We start from the raw sequence: 19,659 nt of genomic DNA, 5'->3' as shown, positions 1-19,659 counted from the left end.
GGGGGTGCTACTTCATACTAGATGGGGATACATTTAAGATATGCTGATTCTGGAGTATTGCACAAGCCAGTTATGAAATTACATTACCAAGCAGTTAGCTTTAGTGTTATTAATTGAAGAGTGTACTGAAGCAGGGCAGCAGGGATAAGCCATACTCAAAGATCTCCACGCTACCAATAACTGAACTCTGAAAGTAATTTATTACTCACGCTTTCTTCCACAAAGGACAAGCAAATAATTTCCTTCCAAAATCTGCTCCAAAGATTAATGGACGATGGGAGGGGAGGAATAAGATCACTATACCATGTGATAAATCATGGAGAAAACAAAATGAATTCAAATTGATTTGATCATATGCATAAGTTTGTTAGAAATATGAATATTACATCTTTGACAGTACTTGCATCATGAATTGGCAAAAACTAAGACTGGTCAGGCGGTTCCGACAAGTAATTTTTAATTTATTCTTACATGCTAAAAAGGAATAAATTACACTGTTAAAGTACTTCCAGCAATTAAAGATTTCAGCTGGGCCAGAATCACAGCCAGCAACAGTTGCCATTTCTGCACTGTACACCTCGACTGCAAAACATCAGTTAATTTTCATTCATTTTACAAGATCAAAAGAAAAGTAAAAAAAAACCTCCAACACGCTTTTTAAATTTCAAAGAAACTCCAAAGTTCAGCCATTGAATATACAATGGTATTTGCTTAGTAGCTGCAGAGGCTCCATCTTGGATACATATTCTTTCTATAACCAATCAATTCACTGCAGCAAGAACAAAGCTAATGCCGCCCCAAAAAAATTACAAAATAACCACCGTATTAAAAAAGGAGAAAGGTACATCCGTCTACAAATCTAAAGCTATCTGTGAAGAAATGCAACATTTTTAAATGAACTGGCTTTTGAAAGTTTGATTTTTTTTTTAAAAAAGTGAAAGTTGAGGGAAGTTGCATTGCAAACAGGGAAATTCAGCACAGCAATATAAAATAACCCTATTCTTTTACAAGAACTGTGTTTTCTTATTCAATTAACATGTAAACAAAAAGCTGACGTCCAAAAACACCGTAAATCTCAGGTCAGAGTAGATGTATACAGTGATTACAATGCTATCTAAGCAATTTACATACAAGGTCAGTCTTAAGTTGTTAGCTAAGCTTGCGATGACTAAGCTTTTCTTTTAACCAAGTACAATATACTTAATGCAGAGTTCTAGATTTATCTAGTAGTCACTACTTTTGTCATTTCTTCACAATAGATGCCAATCTAGCATAAGACAGCAGGCAGAGTCCTTCCAACAGAAAACATGGATTCTTTGGTTGCTATCAGTTTACTACTGGTTGCAGGTGCTTTAATAGAGAAATCCCAGCCTTAAGATATTTACCATTTTCCATTAAACAACAGGAAATTTGGAACACAATACAAGGGAAAAGATAAGTAATGCAGTGCACTTTTCAAGTACAAGTTTGGGCTGAAATTCAGAGACTGCTTACGAAACAGCTTCCATGTGCCACTTAAGAAACATCCTTTAACTTCCAAGCAGTGCAGAAACAAAAAAAGAAAAAAAATTGGCAAATGCACAATGTTAATTTTCTCTCCATGTATCAACCACTTTCTTACATCCCATTTATTGAATAAAGAAAACTGAACACCAGCAAGTCTGCTTCAGTTGCTCTATTTTGAAAGATGAAATTGCGCTTTTCCAGGAATTAGTTTGATTAAAGGCTGCTACAGTTGCAGGTACAGTTTTTATATGCTCTTCCCAGAGTCTGCTGTATCCAGTAGAGTTTAATTCATCAGTTAAATGGTTGTCCACTGAACGGCATGTACATGTGAAACAAAAATCAGAAGGGGAGTGACAAAAGGCAACCTGCTCTCACATGCTGCTTTGCTCCTTCGTTTCAACCTCAAGATCAGAAACCTGAGGAAAATAAAAGGATTAAAGTTATTTAATGTGCTGCATACATCACTCACCTGCATGAATTCTTTGATTGCAGATACATTTCAGCATTAAAAATGTTTCTATATATTGACTGTATGGTTCAACTTCTCAACACACTTAAGGGGTAGAATCTTAGCTATGGCTGGCGAGCGGGGTGGGAGCAGAGCTGATCACTGCCTGTGCACCATTTTACGCGGGTGGGCCAATTAAGGCCTGCCCAGTGTAATGCGTGGCCGGTAGCGTTCAGCACTACCTGTGCGGGCGGGAGGAGGGACAGTCAGGACTCGCCCTTTCGCGAGTGCAACAATCTCCTTGAGGTACAGAGCTGCCTCAGGGAGATTAAGTGGATAATAAATGTTTTTAAAAAATAAAGTAAAAAATTATTTAAACATGCCCCCTCATGTGACAGTGTGGATGAGATTTCCTAAAAAACACGAAGGCTGCTGGGGCTCTTCACCTGCCCGCCAACCTTAATAGGGTAAATTGCTTTCTTAATAGCCTGTCGACAGTTCGGCGGGTGTGCAGCTGCCCCCAGCACACGCCCGCCGAACGCAATATTGAATTGACACGTGATGGTTTCGGGGCGCATGCCCGATGTCAACTCGCGTCATTTTACAGGTCGGTGTGTCAGGCCCAACCCTGCATGCCGATGGCAATATTCTGCCCATGGAAAAAGTCAGCAAGATTACTTTGCACAACATTCATATGAAGTGTACCAAGTCTCTTTCAAGCAATTCATTAGGGAACAAATAAATACAGGCTAAGAAGGGAATGCAGACATTAGAGAGAGGAACAAACACCTAACGCAAAGTCAGTGTAACGGAAAGAGGATTTCTGAGTAGCCAGAGAATGTTTTTCTTTGAGATTAGAAGTCTTGAGAAGTTTATTTCTGGTAAGATTATATGCGACAGCAACATATTTATTAGCAGCTTTAATGCAACAGAACATTTCAAGGGGCCTCACAGATGTATTTTAAAACAAGTATGACAAAGAACCATAGGAGGCATTAGGTCAGGTAACCAAAAGCTTGGCCAAAGTAGTAGGTTTTATGAAGTGCCTTAAAGGAAGAAAGTAAGGTAGGGGAGCACAGAGGTATAGGAAGGGTAGTCCAGAGTTTGAGGCCTAGGCAACTGACGGTGTAGCCACCAAGGGTGGAGCGATTAAAATCGGGGATGCACAAGAGGCCAGAATTAGAGAGCAGATATTTTGGAGGGTTGTGGGTCTGGTGGGGATGATTGTATAGCTGTTTGACCAGGGTCCAACGTAAGTCAGAGCGCACAGGGGTGATAGGGGAACAGGGCTTGCTACAAGTTAAGATACTGGCAGCAGAGTTTTGGATGGCCTCAAGCTTACAGAGCACAGAATATGGGAGACCAGCCAGGACTGTTGGAATAGTCAAGTCTAGAAGTAATGAAGATGTGAATGAGTGTTTCAGCAGCTGAGCAGAGACAAGGGCTAAGTGGGGAGACATTAGAGAGGTGGAAATTTATGAGGAGGTGGTGGCATAGTGGTATTGTCAATGGACTAGTATTCCAGAGGCCCAGGGTAATGCTCTGGGGACCCAGGTTCGAATCCCACCACGGTAGACTGTGTAATAATAATTGATGATGACCACTAAACCATTGCCAATTGTTGTGAAAGCCCATCTGGTTCACTAATGTCCTTTACTGTAGAAAATCTGCTGTCCTTACCTAGTCTGGCCTACATATGACTCCAAACCCACAGCAATGTGGTTGACTAAAAAAAAAAAAGCCCTCTGAACAAGGACGATTAGGGATGGGCAATAAATGCTAGACTAGCCAATGACGCCCACATCTCATGAACAAATTTTTTAAAAAACAGGCAGACTTAGCAATGGCACAAATAAAAGGTTGGAAGCTCATCCCAGCATCAAACGTGACACAAAATGTTGCGAACAAACTGGCTTAATCTCAGACTGTTGCCAGGGGAGGGCTGAAGTCAGTAGCTAGGGATCAGAGCGAGGGCCAAAAACAATGGTTTCAGTCAAATACAGGCATGGCAAAGCACCGCAGTTCTGTTGAGTGAACATCTTGTGCTATATGGTAACTCCAGGACACTTCTAATGTCCCAAGACAGGCAATCACATACATGTACAAGAACTGCTGTCAGCTGGAAGAACCCGAGTTCCAGGTTTCAGAGCTTGAGCAGCTGGCATCAATGCAGCACATCCACAAGGCTAAGAACCATGTGAATACATATTTCAGGAGGTAGTCAACCTGCAGCTTAGGAGCGAGCAGGCAAATAGGAATTGGATGACTACTAAACAGTTAAGGAGAAACAGGTAGGTAGTGCAGGAGTCCAGAGAGCCTTTTGCTCTTTAACCAGTATTCAGTACTGTTTCCTTCACTGGCTCGGCTGTACAGTGGGTGGTTGTGGTAGTGGGTCACGTGAGAAATGAAGAGCAGAAAAGCAACAGTAATACGGGATTCAATAGAATTCAATTCAATAGCTGCAGAAATGACTCCAGAATGCTGTGTTGCCTCTTTAACTTCAGGGTGAAGGATGTCACCGAATGGCTTCAGAACATTCTGGGTAGTGGGGGAAGGGGCGTGGGAAGGGTGAATGGCCAGAGATGAAGGTTCCTATCAGTATCACAGGCAGAAAGAGGGATGAGATCTTGAACATAGCTTTTCGGGAGCTAGGTAGCCGGGATTGCTTCTGGTGGTATATGTGTCACTGCAAGGAGCCTAGTGAACAAGGCAGATGAGTTGAGGGCACAGGTAGACACTTGTAACTAAGTGACAGCTATTACCGAAACAGACTTAAAGGAGGGCAGGAATGGTAGCTCAACATTCCTGGTTATAGGGTTTGTAGGCAACTGGAGCAGGGAGGGAGGGACTGGTCATAATGTTTGTTAAAAGAACAATCACAGCTGTGAGGAGAGATGAGATGCTAGAAGGGTCAACACTGCTGGGAGTGTTCTACAGATCCCTAGCCAAGAGGAGATATAAGAGCAAGTATGTTGGCAAACTCTGGAGAAATGCAAAAATAATATATGGCAGTAATAGTAGGGGGTTTCAACTGGGATGCATTCAACTCTTTTTTTTTAAAGCTAGGTATGTAGCAAGTCAACAATACAAGGGGCAGTTCTGGATTTAGGTTTAGGAAATGAAGCTGAGCAGATGGAAAAGGAATCAGTGGGAGAGCACTTTGGTGGTAGTGATGATAATTCAGCTAAACTTAAGCGTAGTTACGGAAAAAGAAAAGATAAGCCAGGAGTCACAGTCTTACATTGGGTAAAGGCAAAATTTACTAAGCAGAGGTATGATTTAACAAAGGTAGACTGTGGAGGCATTCAAGGAGGAGATAGAGAGGGTTCAGAATAAATATGCTCCTACAAAGAAAAAGGGAGTGCAAATCCCAAATTTAGAGCCCCATGGATGTCAAGGAGCATACAGGGCAGAAAAATGGCCAAAAAAATGAAAGCTTATGTCAACTATTGAGAGTTTAGTGTCACAGAAAGCCTAACGGAGTATAGATAGGGTAAGGTTGAAATTAAAAAAGGAAATTAGAAGCTTAAAGAGAGGGAATGAAAAAATATTGGCAAGTGAAGTCAAGGAAAGCCAAAGGATGTCTTATAAATGCATAAAAAGAGGATAACCATAGGAAAAGTAGGGGCTTTTTGAGGCCAACATGGCGAACTGTGTGTGGAGCGAAGCATGGCTCTTAGTGTTCACTTTGCGCTTATCTTCATGGGGAGGGGGAGGAGGAGGAATGATGTACACACTGTAGTTGCAGTAAGTGCAAAATACTTGATAAGATAAACATACTGAGGGGAGAAAAATTAAGAGGTTTGTATTTTATAATAGATAAATCACCAGGTTCAGGTGAAATGCATCTCAGCTGTTATGAGAAGCAAGGAACAAAATAATGGGCGCTCCAACTATTATTTTCCAATCGTCTCTAGCTGCAGGCATGGTGTCAGAGGCTTGGAAGACTCCTAACACTTTCCCCCCTTTGCAAAAACAGTACAAAGGGATAGACCAAGTAATTACAGGAATTCACCAAGGCTCCTTTGGCAGCACCTTCCAAACCCGTGACCAGCACCATCTAGAAGGACAAGGGCAGCAGATAGATGGGAACACCACCATCTGGAAGTTCCCCTCCAAGTCACTCACCATCCTAACTTGGAAATATGTCACCATTCGTTCACTGTCACTGGGTCAAAATCCTGGAACTCCTTTCCGAACAGCATTATGGGTATACCTACACAATAGGGACTGCAGCAATTCAAGAAAGCAGCTCACTACCACCTTCTCAAGGGCAACTAGGGATGGGCAATAAATGCTGGCCCAGCTAGTGAAGCCCATGTCCCGTGACTGAATAAAAAAAGTCAGCCCTACCTCAGTGGTAGACAAATTAGTGGAAAAAAATTGAGGGCAGCATTAATAAGAAAGACATAAGTCAAGGTCAATCAGCATGGATTTGATAAGGGAAGGCTGTGTTTTACTAAATTGATTGAATGTTTTGAGGTGGTAAGAAGGAATGACAGTAGTACACGATGTAGACACTATAGATTTCAGCAACCTCTTGGGCAAGGTTCCACAGGCAGACTGGTCAGAGAAGTAGAAGCCCATAGTATCTAAGGAAAAGTGGAAAGTTGGATCCAAAATTGGCTCAGTGGCAGGAGTGAAGGGTCCATGGGTGTTTACGTGACCAAAAGGCCAATTGCAGTGGGATTTTGCAGGGCTCAGTACTATGTCTGTTGCTTTTCATGGTGTATACGAATCATTTAGAATGTAAACTGTAGAAAGATGCCAATGGACTGCTCAGGTGGGCAGAAAATTGGCAAATGGAATTCAATTTGGAGGAGTATGTGGTATTGGGGAGAGCAAGCAAGATAAGGAATGCATAAGAAATTATATGGCACTTAAAAGCATAGAGGAGCAGAGGGACCTTGGTGTGCATGTCAATAGGTCATTGAAGGTAGCAGGCAGATAAGGTGGTCAAGGAGGAATATGGAACACTTTCCTCTATTAGATGAGGCATAGAACATAAGAGCAAGGAGCTTATGCCAGAGTTATATAAATAGTTATACTGCTTATAATTTACCCTAGAAAAAAGGTCAATGATCAAAGGGCATAGGTGTCAAGTAATTAGCATAAGAATTAAAGGGGAGCTGAAGAGAAAGAAAGGTGGGGTCCAGAGCCCATGGCTTGGAAGGGTGGCAGTGGCAGAAACCCTAATCACATTTAAAAAGTACTTGAATATGCACTTGAAGTGCTGTAACCTACAAGGCTTCGGACCAGAAGTTGGAAGTGGGATTACGCTGGCTAGCTCAGACATGATGGTCCAAATGGCCTCTCTAAATTTCTGAGACTGACAAGCCCATTAAAAAGGCCTAGTTGTGACCAACCCTAGGCACCACACTTCAGGATGTCAAGGCCTTGGATAGCACGCAAAGGAGATTCGCTGGAATAGTACCCGGGATGAAAGACAATTATGTGGAGAAGAAGCCAAGGTTGTACTTGAAGCAGAGAAGGTTAAGGGGAACTTTGATTCAGGCGCTTAGAATGATGAAGGGTTTTCATAAAGTAAATATGAGGCATCAATTTCCAACCTTCTGCCACTGAAAACAAAGGGCACAGATTTAAGGTAATTAGCAAAAGAACCAGAGCTGACGAAAAAACACACAAGTCGAGAGGCTGTGACCTTGAAAGCAGCGCCTATAAATTAATGGCCTCCTTCTTTAATGTCTCATTCTATGATTAATCTTTGTAATATCTGTCAAAGCCAGGGTTACAGAAAATATTGCATGAAACTATCCAGTAACAGTGCTTTCTTCGATAGATTTCTGGATCTTTAGATACTTGCTGCCATAATTTTGCAGCATGAACTATAGGTTATGCAAACTATAGATCGTCTTATGGATAAAAAAATTGGCCAACCAAGTTTTTTTTGCAAATACCTCTTGTCAAGTAAGCAGCAAATGAAAATCTGTGGATGTCTATCCGATATCCACAATTATAAGTCGTCTTACCTGAGCAAGCTGGTCATTAATGACCTGCACTTGACTGTTGCACTCTGACTTTTGGCTTGAGGTAGCTACCAACCCATTCTACCCCTACCCAAGCTTCTGAATCTTATGGTTACCTGGGGATACATATAATTTGCGAAAGAGAATTCCATTCTGCCTTTTTCTTAAACAAATTTAACTATTCTAAACCAATAAAGAAAGTGAAATGATGGTTTCTTAGCTATCCTGCAATGTTTTAACTGTCTCCAAAATGTCAATTTGTTTCTGTGTTCATAAACAATTTGTAAAATGGGAAAAAAATGCAATTCTCAAGTCCTTTATTGTGCAAACAGAAATTGCCTTGGAGCAATGTTTCCTTGAGAATTTTGTGATATCTGGGTTAAAAATTAATGGTCCAGTTCTAGGTGTGTCTCTTGTGGAGGGACCTTAAAGCTAGAATACTCCTGGCATGTCTGACCTGGGTGGTTCCTTTTCTGCATACGAGCAGTCCTCAGGTCACTAGGAAATTAAGTGTTGAGAATATATTGCCAAAAAGAGTGCAGTTCACCAGGTACACTGGCTGCACAACTAGGACAACATTGTTGGGGCCTTTCATAACCAATCCTTCAAGGCTAAATGAGCTATGTGCCCAGTCTTTAAGCTCACCAAATGCACTGAGGTTCATTGGTGCTTGGTTGATTTTTTATTTCAATTATGGTTTTGAAGCCCTGATCTGAGTAACACCAACATTTGGTAGGAAATGATTTTCAACGCAACAGCATGCATCTCATTAGAGAAAAGCAGGGTTTTTTCAAGTCCAGTTGTAATTTTTCAGTTTCAGGTGGGTTTCTTATCTTGGATTTTACAAATTGCTTGTTTACTACCTCAGAAGCAAATTAACATTTTAGACAGTTAAAACACCGCAGGATAGCCAAGAAACCAACACTTCACTTTTTTCTTTATTGGTTTGAAATGGCTGCTGATATGCTTGATCAAAAAAGACAAAATGAAATTCTCTTATGCAAATTATCTGTATCCCCAGTTCACGATAAGGCTGTTACTTATAAATAGGTTTACTGAGCAATGCCTTAGCATCATCCTTTTAACAACTCAATAGCGTTCACTTCCAGTCATTATGTTGCATTGAGGTGTCAACATCCATTATCCTAGAATTTTGGAAAAAAAAGTGATACTTAGAAAACACACTGCTGTCCTCTTGGATACAAATCCAAGTTAGTAAGCAAAGCACTCAAAATGCATTCAGCTTTGCAGCTTATGGACCACTATGACACTGAGTACTATAGTAACCAAATTCTAGAGAGAAAAACATTTCCAAACAGAAAAAGTATTCTATTTTGAAACAGATTCCAATACAATTACCTCTCTAAACACTGTCCCACTGCTTTAAATGGAAAAAATGACAATTGATGTGATCTTTAGCTCCAGTACAACAATGGAAAACACTGTTCAACTTTTTGGATCATGATTAATACTGTGGTAAAGCTAAAATAAGTTTCTTGCGCTTACTTTCATTCCTTTTTTCTTGTCTGTTCTATCTTTTTAAAAGGTGCTGTTACTACCTTAACCTCAATCATTTGTTTTCTATTTCCTTCATTACCATCAAGTTGAGGTGGAATAAAGTGTTTTTCCCTCTGAAGATATGTTTAGATATATAAATATCTGGTCTAAGTCCAGAAGAGTTGAATCAAATATCAAGTTTAATGTAACAATTTAGAGAAGGGATTTCATACAAGGTACTAAAGTTAAATTAGCCATTATCCTCCTTCTTCAAACAACAATGTACAAGATAATTTAGTTGAATACCTGCTTGATTTAATACTAAAATATGTATGTCACCAACTATCTGCATTGCTTGAAAATTTGCGGTTATATTTTTCAAAAATCATGTGGCTTCTAACCTTTCATGTTGCTCTTGGACTTCTCAGTTTGCTTGCCTGTTGGGGTTTGGGCCTGCTGCCCTTGCCCACTAGACGAAGCTGCCTGTTGTGCTGCCTTTTGCTTCAACATTGTCCAGTCAAAGGTATAGTCATACTGATGATTTAAAGTTCTAAAGAAAGAAAAAAAAAATAGCATATATTAAATACTTTCGGACTAAACCAAAAAATGTTGAGAATTCTGCCAGCAATTTTTTTCTGGGACACTATTTTACTTTCAAGAAAGAGGATGCTGCCGATGTCATGGTAAAGGATGTGAAATTGGAGATATCTGAGGGGTTAAAAATAAAAGTGTGTACTTGCCTGCCTTTTAAGTACCTAAGTAGAAAAGTCACCTTGGTTGGAATGCATCCTAAGTCACTTACAGAAGGAGGAAACTGAAGTATTTCAGGCCATAACCTTTCAATCCTCATTAAATATCAAGTGGTGCCAGAGGACTGAAGCATTGCAAATGTTACACCCTGTTCAAAGGGGAGGAGATGAACCCAGCAACTACAGGACAGTCAGCCGAATGCAAATGGCATTTGAAACAAGAACTTGGGGGCAAAGCTATCACTTGGAAAGGTACAGTTAATAAACAAATGCCCATCATGGATTTGAAGATAAATCACATCTGTGTAACTTCTTTGAACTCTATGAAGTAAAGGAGGGGGTCAATTAGGGTAATGCAGTTGATATTGTGTACATGGACTGTCAAAAGATGTTTGATAGAGTGCCACATAATAGGCTTGTTGGAAATATTGAAGCCCATGGGATTAAAGGGAGATTGGTTGGGTGCATACAAAATTGGTTAAGGAAAGCAGAGAACAATCGTCAATTATTCTTTTAGAGTGGAGGGAGGTATGCAATGATGCTCCCAAAGGGTCAATATCAGAACCACTGCTCTATTTGATACATTAATAGTCTGGGCTTGGGTATAAAAGGGCACAATTTCCAAATGTGAATGACACGAAAGTCAAATTTAGTAAACACTGAGGGTAGTAAGAGGCTTCAGGAGGACAGATAGGCAGAATTATGGCAGGTGGAGCTTAATGCAGAGAATTGTGATGTGATACATTTTGGTAGGAAGAATGGGGAAGAGGCAATTCAAACGAAATGGTGCAATTGTAAATGGAGAGCAAGATCAGAGATCTAGGGTGTATGCACACAAATTTTAAAAGGTGGGAGCACAAGTTAAGGCTGTTTAAAAAATAAACAAGATCTTTGGCCTTTAAAACAAAAAGCTAGATAGACATGCCAAACCTTCATAAAACACTGGTTAGTCTCCAGCTGGACTATTCTGGCCAATTTCCATTTAGAAAGGATGAAAAGACCTTAGAGGGTGCAGAACGATTCACTACAATAGAACAAAGGATGAGGAGCTTCAGTTACATGGAGAGCTGGGGTTGGTCTTCTTAGATCAGAGAGGCTAAGAGGAGATTTGACAGATGCTCAGAATAATGCTTTTGATACAATAAATAAGGAAAAACTGTTTCCAGTGACAAAACAGCTAGTAACCAGAGGACACAGATGCAAGGTAAATGGCAAAGAACCAGAAGCAATGAGGGAAAAGAAATACGCTGAGAGTTGTGATCTGAAATGCACTGCTTGAAAGAGTGATGAACAGGTTAGGCAGCAGCCTTCAAATGGAATTGAATAAATAGTTGAAGGGGACAGATTTTCAGGGCTATAGTAAAATAGCAGTGATGGGAGGTTAATAGGATAGTGCTTTCACCACCGTGATGGGCTAAGTGGCATCCTCCTTTACTGCATGATTTTATGATTCTAACTACAGTTCTTTGCAACATGTGGAAAATGAGGCAATAATGCGCCCAAATAAACATTTAAGACAAATTGTAGTAGCAAGATACAAAAGCAATCTTTTGGTCACTTCCCAAATCCTCCATTTTATTATGATATATCCAAAAAATGCACTGTGGCTTCACAAGTTCACCTGAAAAGAATGCGGAAAAGCTGTCGAAGATACATGTAATCTGGTGCTTCTTCAAAACGTAGTCCACGACAGTAGTTCAGGTACATTGCAAACTCAGCAGGGAACCCCTAATATAGAGATGAAAAAAAGTGTTAACTTTCTATTCACATGACATTTCTCTACTTAACAGGAAAGGATCAGAATCCCCTTTTTAAAAACAAGTTCAACAAATTTAAATTTTCCACACCATCTTTCTTTGCCAGCACCATGTCCTGTAGGCATTTCACACAGCAAGTTGCTTAGACAGTACAAGCCTGGAAGATCTGTTAACATTTCAATCCTCTATCTCCAGGATCACCACCACTCAAAATGCCAGTTGATCTTAATTAAAGTACCCAGTTGAAGATTTAAAAAAGCAATTAAGCATAATCAACATTTTAAAAGAAAATGTTAATACCAGATTCAATAACTTAAAAACAAAACATACCTTACACAAAACCTCAACTGGTGTGGACATCTTCTTCTCACTAATCTTCTCATATTTCTGCTTCTTTGTGGCTGCCTGTGGAATAAATATTTCAGAATGGTTCAAAGTGTACATAGGAATTGAACAGAAAGTTTAAGAAATCAAGCATTAAACATTTTAAGCAACTTATAACACCTCAAGTAGAAAAACACCTGTTGGTTAGTTCTGAAGGTCAATCAGGCTTAAAGAATAGTTATGATGTGAAGAGCAAAATTTACTTTAAAAAATTCAAATGCTGCATTTATATACCAAACAAGTCAGGCCTGCCCACTAATACTAATTTCAATCATTTAGGCTTGGTCACAGCTTGCATACATTTAAGCTTTTGTTGCATTCTCACTTTAAGGGAAGATCCTTATTTGAAAAAAAGACAGTACTACTATGTGAAGAAATTTACAGTCAAAATTGGTGATAGAAATACAAAATTGAGCACTTCTAACCTTCATCTGAAGATCGATGAGCTACATTTTCAGAAAGTAGGAACCGTGAAGGAAGACTGGGGCAAAGCAAATATTTCTAAATTGCAAACTGACTCACCTTTGACCCTGAGTGCTAAGACACACAAAGCTGAAGATCCTAATTTTGGTTACTGATGTGAATTTTAATCTTGGACAAGGCAATAAACAAGGTGCTACAAATTGGCATCAGTACCTCTAGGTTCGGGAGACAGAGGGAAAAAAAAAACAACCCTCCAGTTCACCACCCAAATGTTGGTCAAGCAGCCATCTTGCCTTGCCCTCAAATGAGTACCATAACCACAAGATAGATAGATGCCGTCAAAAAAAAAAGCTAAATGGAATAGCAATTATCTTGAGTAGCAACTTAAAAAGCAGTTAGTGAAGGGGTTAAAACAAATTTCATCCTCATCAGCTCACGTAAGAAGTTAAAATCCGGTGCAAAAATACAAAGTGCTTCCATTACTGAGCCAACAACCGTCCAAAGCTAGCTCAAACCTTATGAAGTTTCTTGTATGCATTTAATGCTGACCATATACTGTCAAACATTCTGGAATCTTTTAAATTTTCAACAGAAAGGTAATCATCTAGTGTAGTACTGGGCTGTACAGAACACCAAGTATCCAATTTAATCTTTGGCCTGTGCCATTAGTTGATCTAGGACAGCGGAACAGTGGTACTACGTTTGAATGGGTAGAGGGAAGGGAGAAAAATCGAGGGAGGAACATGTTTTGTTTAAATAAACAAAAACTTTGTACAAATGAGGGTGTTTTCACAAGTTGAATGGACAAGATTAAAAATAATTCAAAATGCACACTACCAATTTCTGTTAGACAGAAGTTAAAGGAAATAAACAGGAGCAGAAAGCAGACAGTAGTTGTATGGACGCTATCAACGACTTTACTAAACAAGCAATGGCGACTTCAAAATACGTGAATGGCTTTTGGTATAGTGATAGTGGAACATTAATCCATCACTGCCTGATTCAAACGATTGCTAGAATCATTTTGTATCCAGCTGCAATAGTACTTGCAATAATAAAAATGTTGAGGTTTGTCATGTGATAGGAGCTTACAACAAAGATTCATAATTATGATTATAAAATAAAAAAGCAAGCACCATTTACAGAAATGTTATGTCACATGCTTGAGAGCAACATATTCCATGAGCAGAAATAGGAAATTCCAGCTACTGCAACTACTTTTTCCACTGAGACCGACATTTCAATTAAACACTTTAAACGCGGATGGATATAATGTGCTACTGTAAAATATGTCAGTATTTTAAATTTAATCAGCAGTAAAAATGTCTTTTTTGAAAAGGGCTGCATAATTCAATTGGTTTGTTTAAACCCTGCAGAACGAAATGTTTACATATGGGTTTCCTTAAATTATAAATGCTTTAATCATACAAATGTAGCTTTTATCTAAATAGTTAAATTGCAGGCCACGTCTTTTACCTTCCCTTAAACTTACTGATATTGGAAAAAAATCAAGCAACTTTCTTGCATTTAAAATGTAAAAAACAATTTGTCCTAGGGCAGGCTGTATTTACTTATGCTTAAACAAGGCAAGATAGTTTTGGTATTCATCAAATGCACATGGCATTCCAGTTCCATATTGTACGGAGGTGCATAGAAAGACAGAGCAACAACTGAATTGGAAAAGAAATAGTGGGGGTGAAGGTAGGTAATGCGTCTTGGTGGATCATTAGTTAAGGCTGGAGGAAATGAAATCTCATGAAGACAGGTTGTAGGCCTCGTGGGTAGCTCACATCTGGACCTGGTCAATATTTCATAATGCTTTCAAAGATGTTGGTACCCTGCTCGTTACTTGCTGATTGGTAAATACTCCATATGCAACAACCGAGAAGCATCTTTCTGCAGACTTGATCTACAGCAAGTGTCAAGGATTTGCTGCCTTACTGGCAGTAAGCCAAATAAAACGGATTCCTAAAAAAAATATGTTTACACCCGTGAGATTTTTTTCTCCTTTATAATTCATAATAAGCCCGATGCATTCAGAATGTTGCAATAAAAATGTGTAGGGTATGCAAAGTCTATCCAAGGTTCCTCCCCCAAATCGGCATAGCAGATTTTCTTCAAAGATGCAGAATTAATTTATTTCCAAGTATATTATTTTAAATGAATTGGAGTACAAGAACAAGAAAGCCTTGCTACGATTGTATAGAGCTTTGGCGAGACCATGCCTGGAGTACTGTGTGGGGTTTTGGTTTCATATCTAAAAGATATTTTTGCCTTATTGGCTTGCTAACAAAGGATCACTACATTGGTTTCTGGGATGACAGGATTGTCCTATGGTGAGAAGTTGAGTATGTTGGGCTATACTCTCTGGCAGTAAGAAGAATGAGAGCTGATCTCATTGAAACATACAAGATACTAGGGAGCTTGATATGGTAGACATTGAGGGGCTGCACCAGAGCATGGGCTACAATCTCCGGATAAGGGGTCTATCATTTAGGCTGATATAAGGAGAAATTTATTTATTCAAAGCGCTGCGAATCTTTACAATTCTCTATCCAGAGGGTTGTGGATTCTACATCATTTAAGGCGGAGAGAGGGGTCTTCGGTCTCGGGGAATCTAGGGATGTAGGGAGCAGACAGGAAAGTGGAGTGGAGGCTGAAGATCAGCCATAATCATATTGAAGAGCACCAGGCTCAAGGGGCCATATGGTCCACCCCTGTTCCTAATTTTTATGCTAATTTCTTCAGCCACTGACTGAAAATACTGCAATTTTACTGAAGAATTGATTACAAAGATCAGATCCAAATAATTCCAACTATGCAATAACATTAAGGCAGAGCTATGGTGCTACTGAATTATTTCCAAAGTCTCCTCTGGATTTACCTTCAGTCCTTGCCAAGGAAGGCTTGTTCTGTTGAAGTACATCAGTACGTATCCTAGAGATTCCATATCATCACGACGACTGGCGGAAAAAAAGATGAAGTTAAATTTCTTAGGAAGTTGCAAAACAAACAGGCCAATACTTAACCACTTCACCTTGAAAGTACCTGAATCTGTCCTCAATAATGTCAACAACAGCTGAAATACCATACAGCAACCTCCATTCTTTTGCCTCAACAATTTATAGTAGTGCAGCCCAGCTTGGATCCTGACCCAGTGATACCCAATCCAGGGAGAACAAGTTAATATCAGCTGACATTTCACAACCAACATCACAGGAGCAGGTCCAACCATCAATAGAAAACATAATATGGACAATATCCAGGCTCGGGCTTGCCACACAAGTGCCAGACAATGACCACCTCTAACAAGAGAATCTAACCATTGCCCCTTGACATTCAGTGGCATTACCATCACTGAATCCCCCACCATCAACATCATGGGGTCACCATTGACCAGAAACTGAACTGGACTAGCCATATAAATACTGTGGCTGCAAGAGCAGGTCAGAGGCTTGGAATCCTGCAGCAAATAACACTGCCTGAATCCCCAAAGCCTGTCCACCATCTACAAATAACAAGTCTGCAGTGTGATGGAATACTCTCCACTTGCCTGGATGAGTGTAGCTCCAACAACACTCAAGAAGCAGGACATCACCCAGGAGAAAGCAGCCTGCTTGATTGTCACCCCTTCCATAAACATTCACTCCCTTCACCACCGATGAACAATGGCACTGTGTACCATCTACAAGATGCACTGCAAAAACTCACCAAGGCTCCTTAGACAGCACCTTCCAAACCCATGTCCACTACCATCTAAAAAGGACAAAGGCAGCAGATACATGGGAACACCACCCCCAAGCCACACATCATCCTGACCAGGAAATATATCATCGTTTCTTCACTGTCACTGGGTCAAAATCCTGGAACTCCCTCCCTAACAGCACTGTGGGTGTAACTACACCACATGGACTGCAGCAGTTTAAGGCGGCAGCTCGTCACCACCTTCTCAAGAACAATTAGGGATGGGCAATAAATGCTGGCCTAGCCAGCGAAGCCCACATCCCACAAATGAATTAAAAAGATAGAGGTCCCATGCAAAGCATAACCAGCAATATCTTTGAATTTTTAGAAGCATTTGTAGGCAAGTGCTTGATAATGAAAATATCCCCATCCAGCAGGCATTTAGTTGGCCTGATTGTAAAAAATGCAGAGTATTTGTGCTCCTTTCAATTCTAGTTAGGCAACAGCTGGCTTGTGCCAAGCTACTAGCAAAAGCTCACTTGATTAGCCCATTCTTTTTTTTAAACTCATAACAAGGCCTAGCATCTGCCTAAAACTTTTTTTTAACTCCAAGTAAAGTTTTAGTATCTATTGCTACTTTCGCTGACACCAATTTCATTCTTTACCTCAAGCTATACCCACTTTGGCATTATAAAATCATTACAGATGTTGAAAAAGAACTGCTATAAACTTCAAGTCAGTACAGACACACTGACTACACTATGATCCTGTGATAATCTTTAAAATAAATCTCCACTGTTTTCAACAAGCCATGAAACACTGCCCCCACCCAATCCACCATCTTTCTTGGCTATAGCTGGGAAAGCAGTGAAGCTAAAAATAATTGAGCCCTCTATACCAATTTCATCTGTTTCTTGCATTTCAACCAAGGAAGGGAAAACATGAAGAAATTCCAAATAAAAATGATACCAATTTAAAGATGCCATTCATTAATTCCAACGTTTTTAAACTAGACAAAAGTGACCCTAATACGAACATGGACTAGAATATCTGTCCCAAACTACTGCATGCAAAGCACTATTGAATTAGTAGGCAAAACAACATTCAGTGCTGTCTCGTCATCTTTAGAGGTAGTTTGGATGCAGTGCAATTGGATTCCTGAATTGTTTTTAATATTAAATCAAGTCAGTACAAACAAGTATAGCTAAAAATCTACAAACAGCACCCCAGAATGCTTTATTCTATTCCTCAGCTGACAAACCCAAAACAGCCAGAGGCTGGTAAGCCATTTTATGAAAAGAATTTCAATGGCTAAAGCAACCAAGGAATCTTTGTAGGCATATTAGGTATAGTTAAAAGGCCAACATCTCCTATCTTCAGTGGAAAAAGCAACCTTCAAGGCTCTCAATAAATCTCAAGTGACTACCAGATTGTTGGGATAAATTTAATTTAGAAAAAGCAGTTTGCCTTTTTCAAACCCCACATCCAAACAAAATGAAAATTAAATTGTCACAAATTCCAATGCTAATTAGTAACCAGTCATGCCCATACATACTATTACATTTTTTGGTTTTAAGTGAATGAAATACACCCACTAAATTGATTTTATTCCACTTTATTCTGGAGAAACTTATTCTGCCAAAATTGTTTACAAAGGTTTTTAAAAAATTATTTGAGCACATTCAAGAAAATGGGAAATACGACAATTAGTCAACATACCAAAAATTAGATACCAAACTGGTGAAGTTACAACATGCATGTTAAATGGTGAAAACAACATGCATGTTAAATGGTGAAAACAACATGACATTGATTGAGGTAAGTGATCCCATGACCAATGGATCAGATCAAATCTCTGCAGTCCTATCACAAACAATCATGAATGCTGGCCAACAATTAAACAGATGGCGATTCCATGAATATCTCCATCCTTAATGATAGTGGAGCCAAGCACAGTGGTAAAAAATACAAGGCAGCAGCATTTGGTGCTATTTTCAGCCAGAACTGCTGAGTGGATGATCCATCTTCGTCCACAGCATTTGATTCACTCCATGTGATAAAGAAATGGCTGACCACATTAGATACAGGAAGACTATGGAGCCTGGCAACATGCCAGCTTCAATGCAGATTTGTGCTCCAGGATTAGCTTTTTCCCTAAACAAACCATTTCCAGGTCAGCTGCAATATTGGGATCTACTTGGTCAAGTGGAAAATTGCCCACAAAAAAGGACAATTCCAATCCAATGAATTAATGGTACAGTCTAGTATCAATCAGCAAAGTAATGGAAGATGTTTCCAACAGCACTTAGCGATTACCTGCTCAGCAACAGTTTGGGTTCCGCCAAAACCATTACTCCAGGCCTCATTGCAGTCTTGGCTCAAACGTTGAAAAAAGTAGTGAGATGAGATTGACTGCCTGAGACATCAAGGCAGCAGTTGACCTCGTAAAATTGAAGTCAATGAAAATCAGGATACTCTCCACTGTCTGCAGTCATACCACCACAAAGGAGGCCAACCATCTCAGGCCCAGGGCATCGCTAGAGGAGCTCACGGGTCAAGCGTCCCTGTCTTAATCACCTTCAGCTGCTTCCACAAATGACCTCCTTCCCATCATAAAGATCAGAAGTGGCCATCTTTGCTGATGATTGCAGTGTTCAGTTCCATTCACAATTCCTCAGGTACTTAAACAGTGGGTGTCCATATGCAGCAACACCAGGACAACATTCAGGCTTGGGCAGATAAGTGGCAAGTAACATCTGTGCTACACAAATGCCAAGCAAAGACCATCTCCAGCAAAAGAGGATCTAACCATCTCTCCTTGGCATTATTACTGAAGCCTCCACCATCACAATCCTGGGGGTTATCAGTGACCAGAAACTGAACAGGACCAGCCATATAAATACTGACGCTACAAGAGCAGGTCCAAGGCTGGTAATTCTGTGGCAGCTGACTCACAACCTGACTCCCCAAAGCATTTTCACAATCAACAAGGCACAAGTCACAAACGCGATGGAAAATTCTCCACTTGCCTGGATGAATATAGCTCCAACAACACTCAAGGTCGACATAATGCATACCAAACAGCATAAACAACATGCAGTAGACAAACAGTTGTGGTTTTTGGAGGTCAATCATCTCAGTCCCAGGACATCACTGCAGGAGTTCCTCAGGGTAGTGTCCTAGGCCAATCATTTTCAGCTACTTCAATGACCTTCCCTCCATAA

The 19,659-nt window shown here is 40.0% G+C and overlaps 1 protein-coding gene across 3 annotated transcripts in view; it reads right to left on the bottom strand.

Moving 5' to 3' along the window:
- Positions 1-440: 440 nt before the first annotated feature.
- The window catches only part of csnk1a1 (casein kinase 1, alpha 1), a 55,664-nt gene continuing 36,445 nt past the window's right edge, over positions 441-19,659 (bottom strand). For 2 of the 3 annotated variants that reach the window (XM_078550733.1, XM_078550735.1), the window contains 5 exons: positions 15,636-15,714; positions 12,275-12,349; positions 11,809-11,915; positions 9,840-9,988; positions 441-1,922 (listed from right to left, as the gene is read on the bottom strand). In XM_078550733.1, coding sequence (XP_078406859.1) covers positions 1,915-1,922; positions 9,840-9,988; positions 11,809-11,915; positions 12,275-12,349; positions 15,636-15,714 — 418 coding nt within the window. In that variant the 3' untranslated portion in view covers positions 441-1,914. Of the gene's footprint in view, positions 1,923-9,834; positions 9,989-11,808; positions 11,916-12,274; positions 12,350-15,635; positions 15,715-19,659 lie in introns of those variants that run through there. The other variant, XM_078550734.1, reaches the window with a different exon arrangement.

The sequence above is a fragment of the Cetorhinus maximus genome, chromosome 10, assembly GCF_964194155.1.
Source record: "Cetorhinus maximus chromosome 10, sCetMax3.hap1.1, whole genome shotgun sequence".
NCBI lineage: Eukaryota > Metazoa > Chordata > Chondrichthyes > Lamniformes > Cetorhinidae > Cetorhinus > Cetorhinus maximus.
Note: the sequence above shows the minus strand (reverse complement) of the source record. Positions and strands in the feature narration are given on the sequence as shown.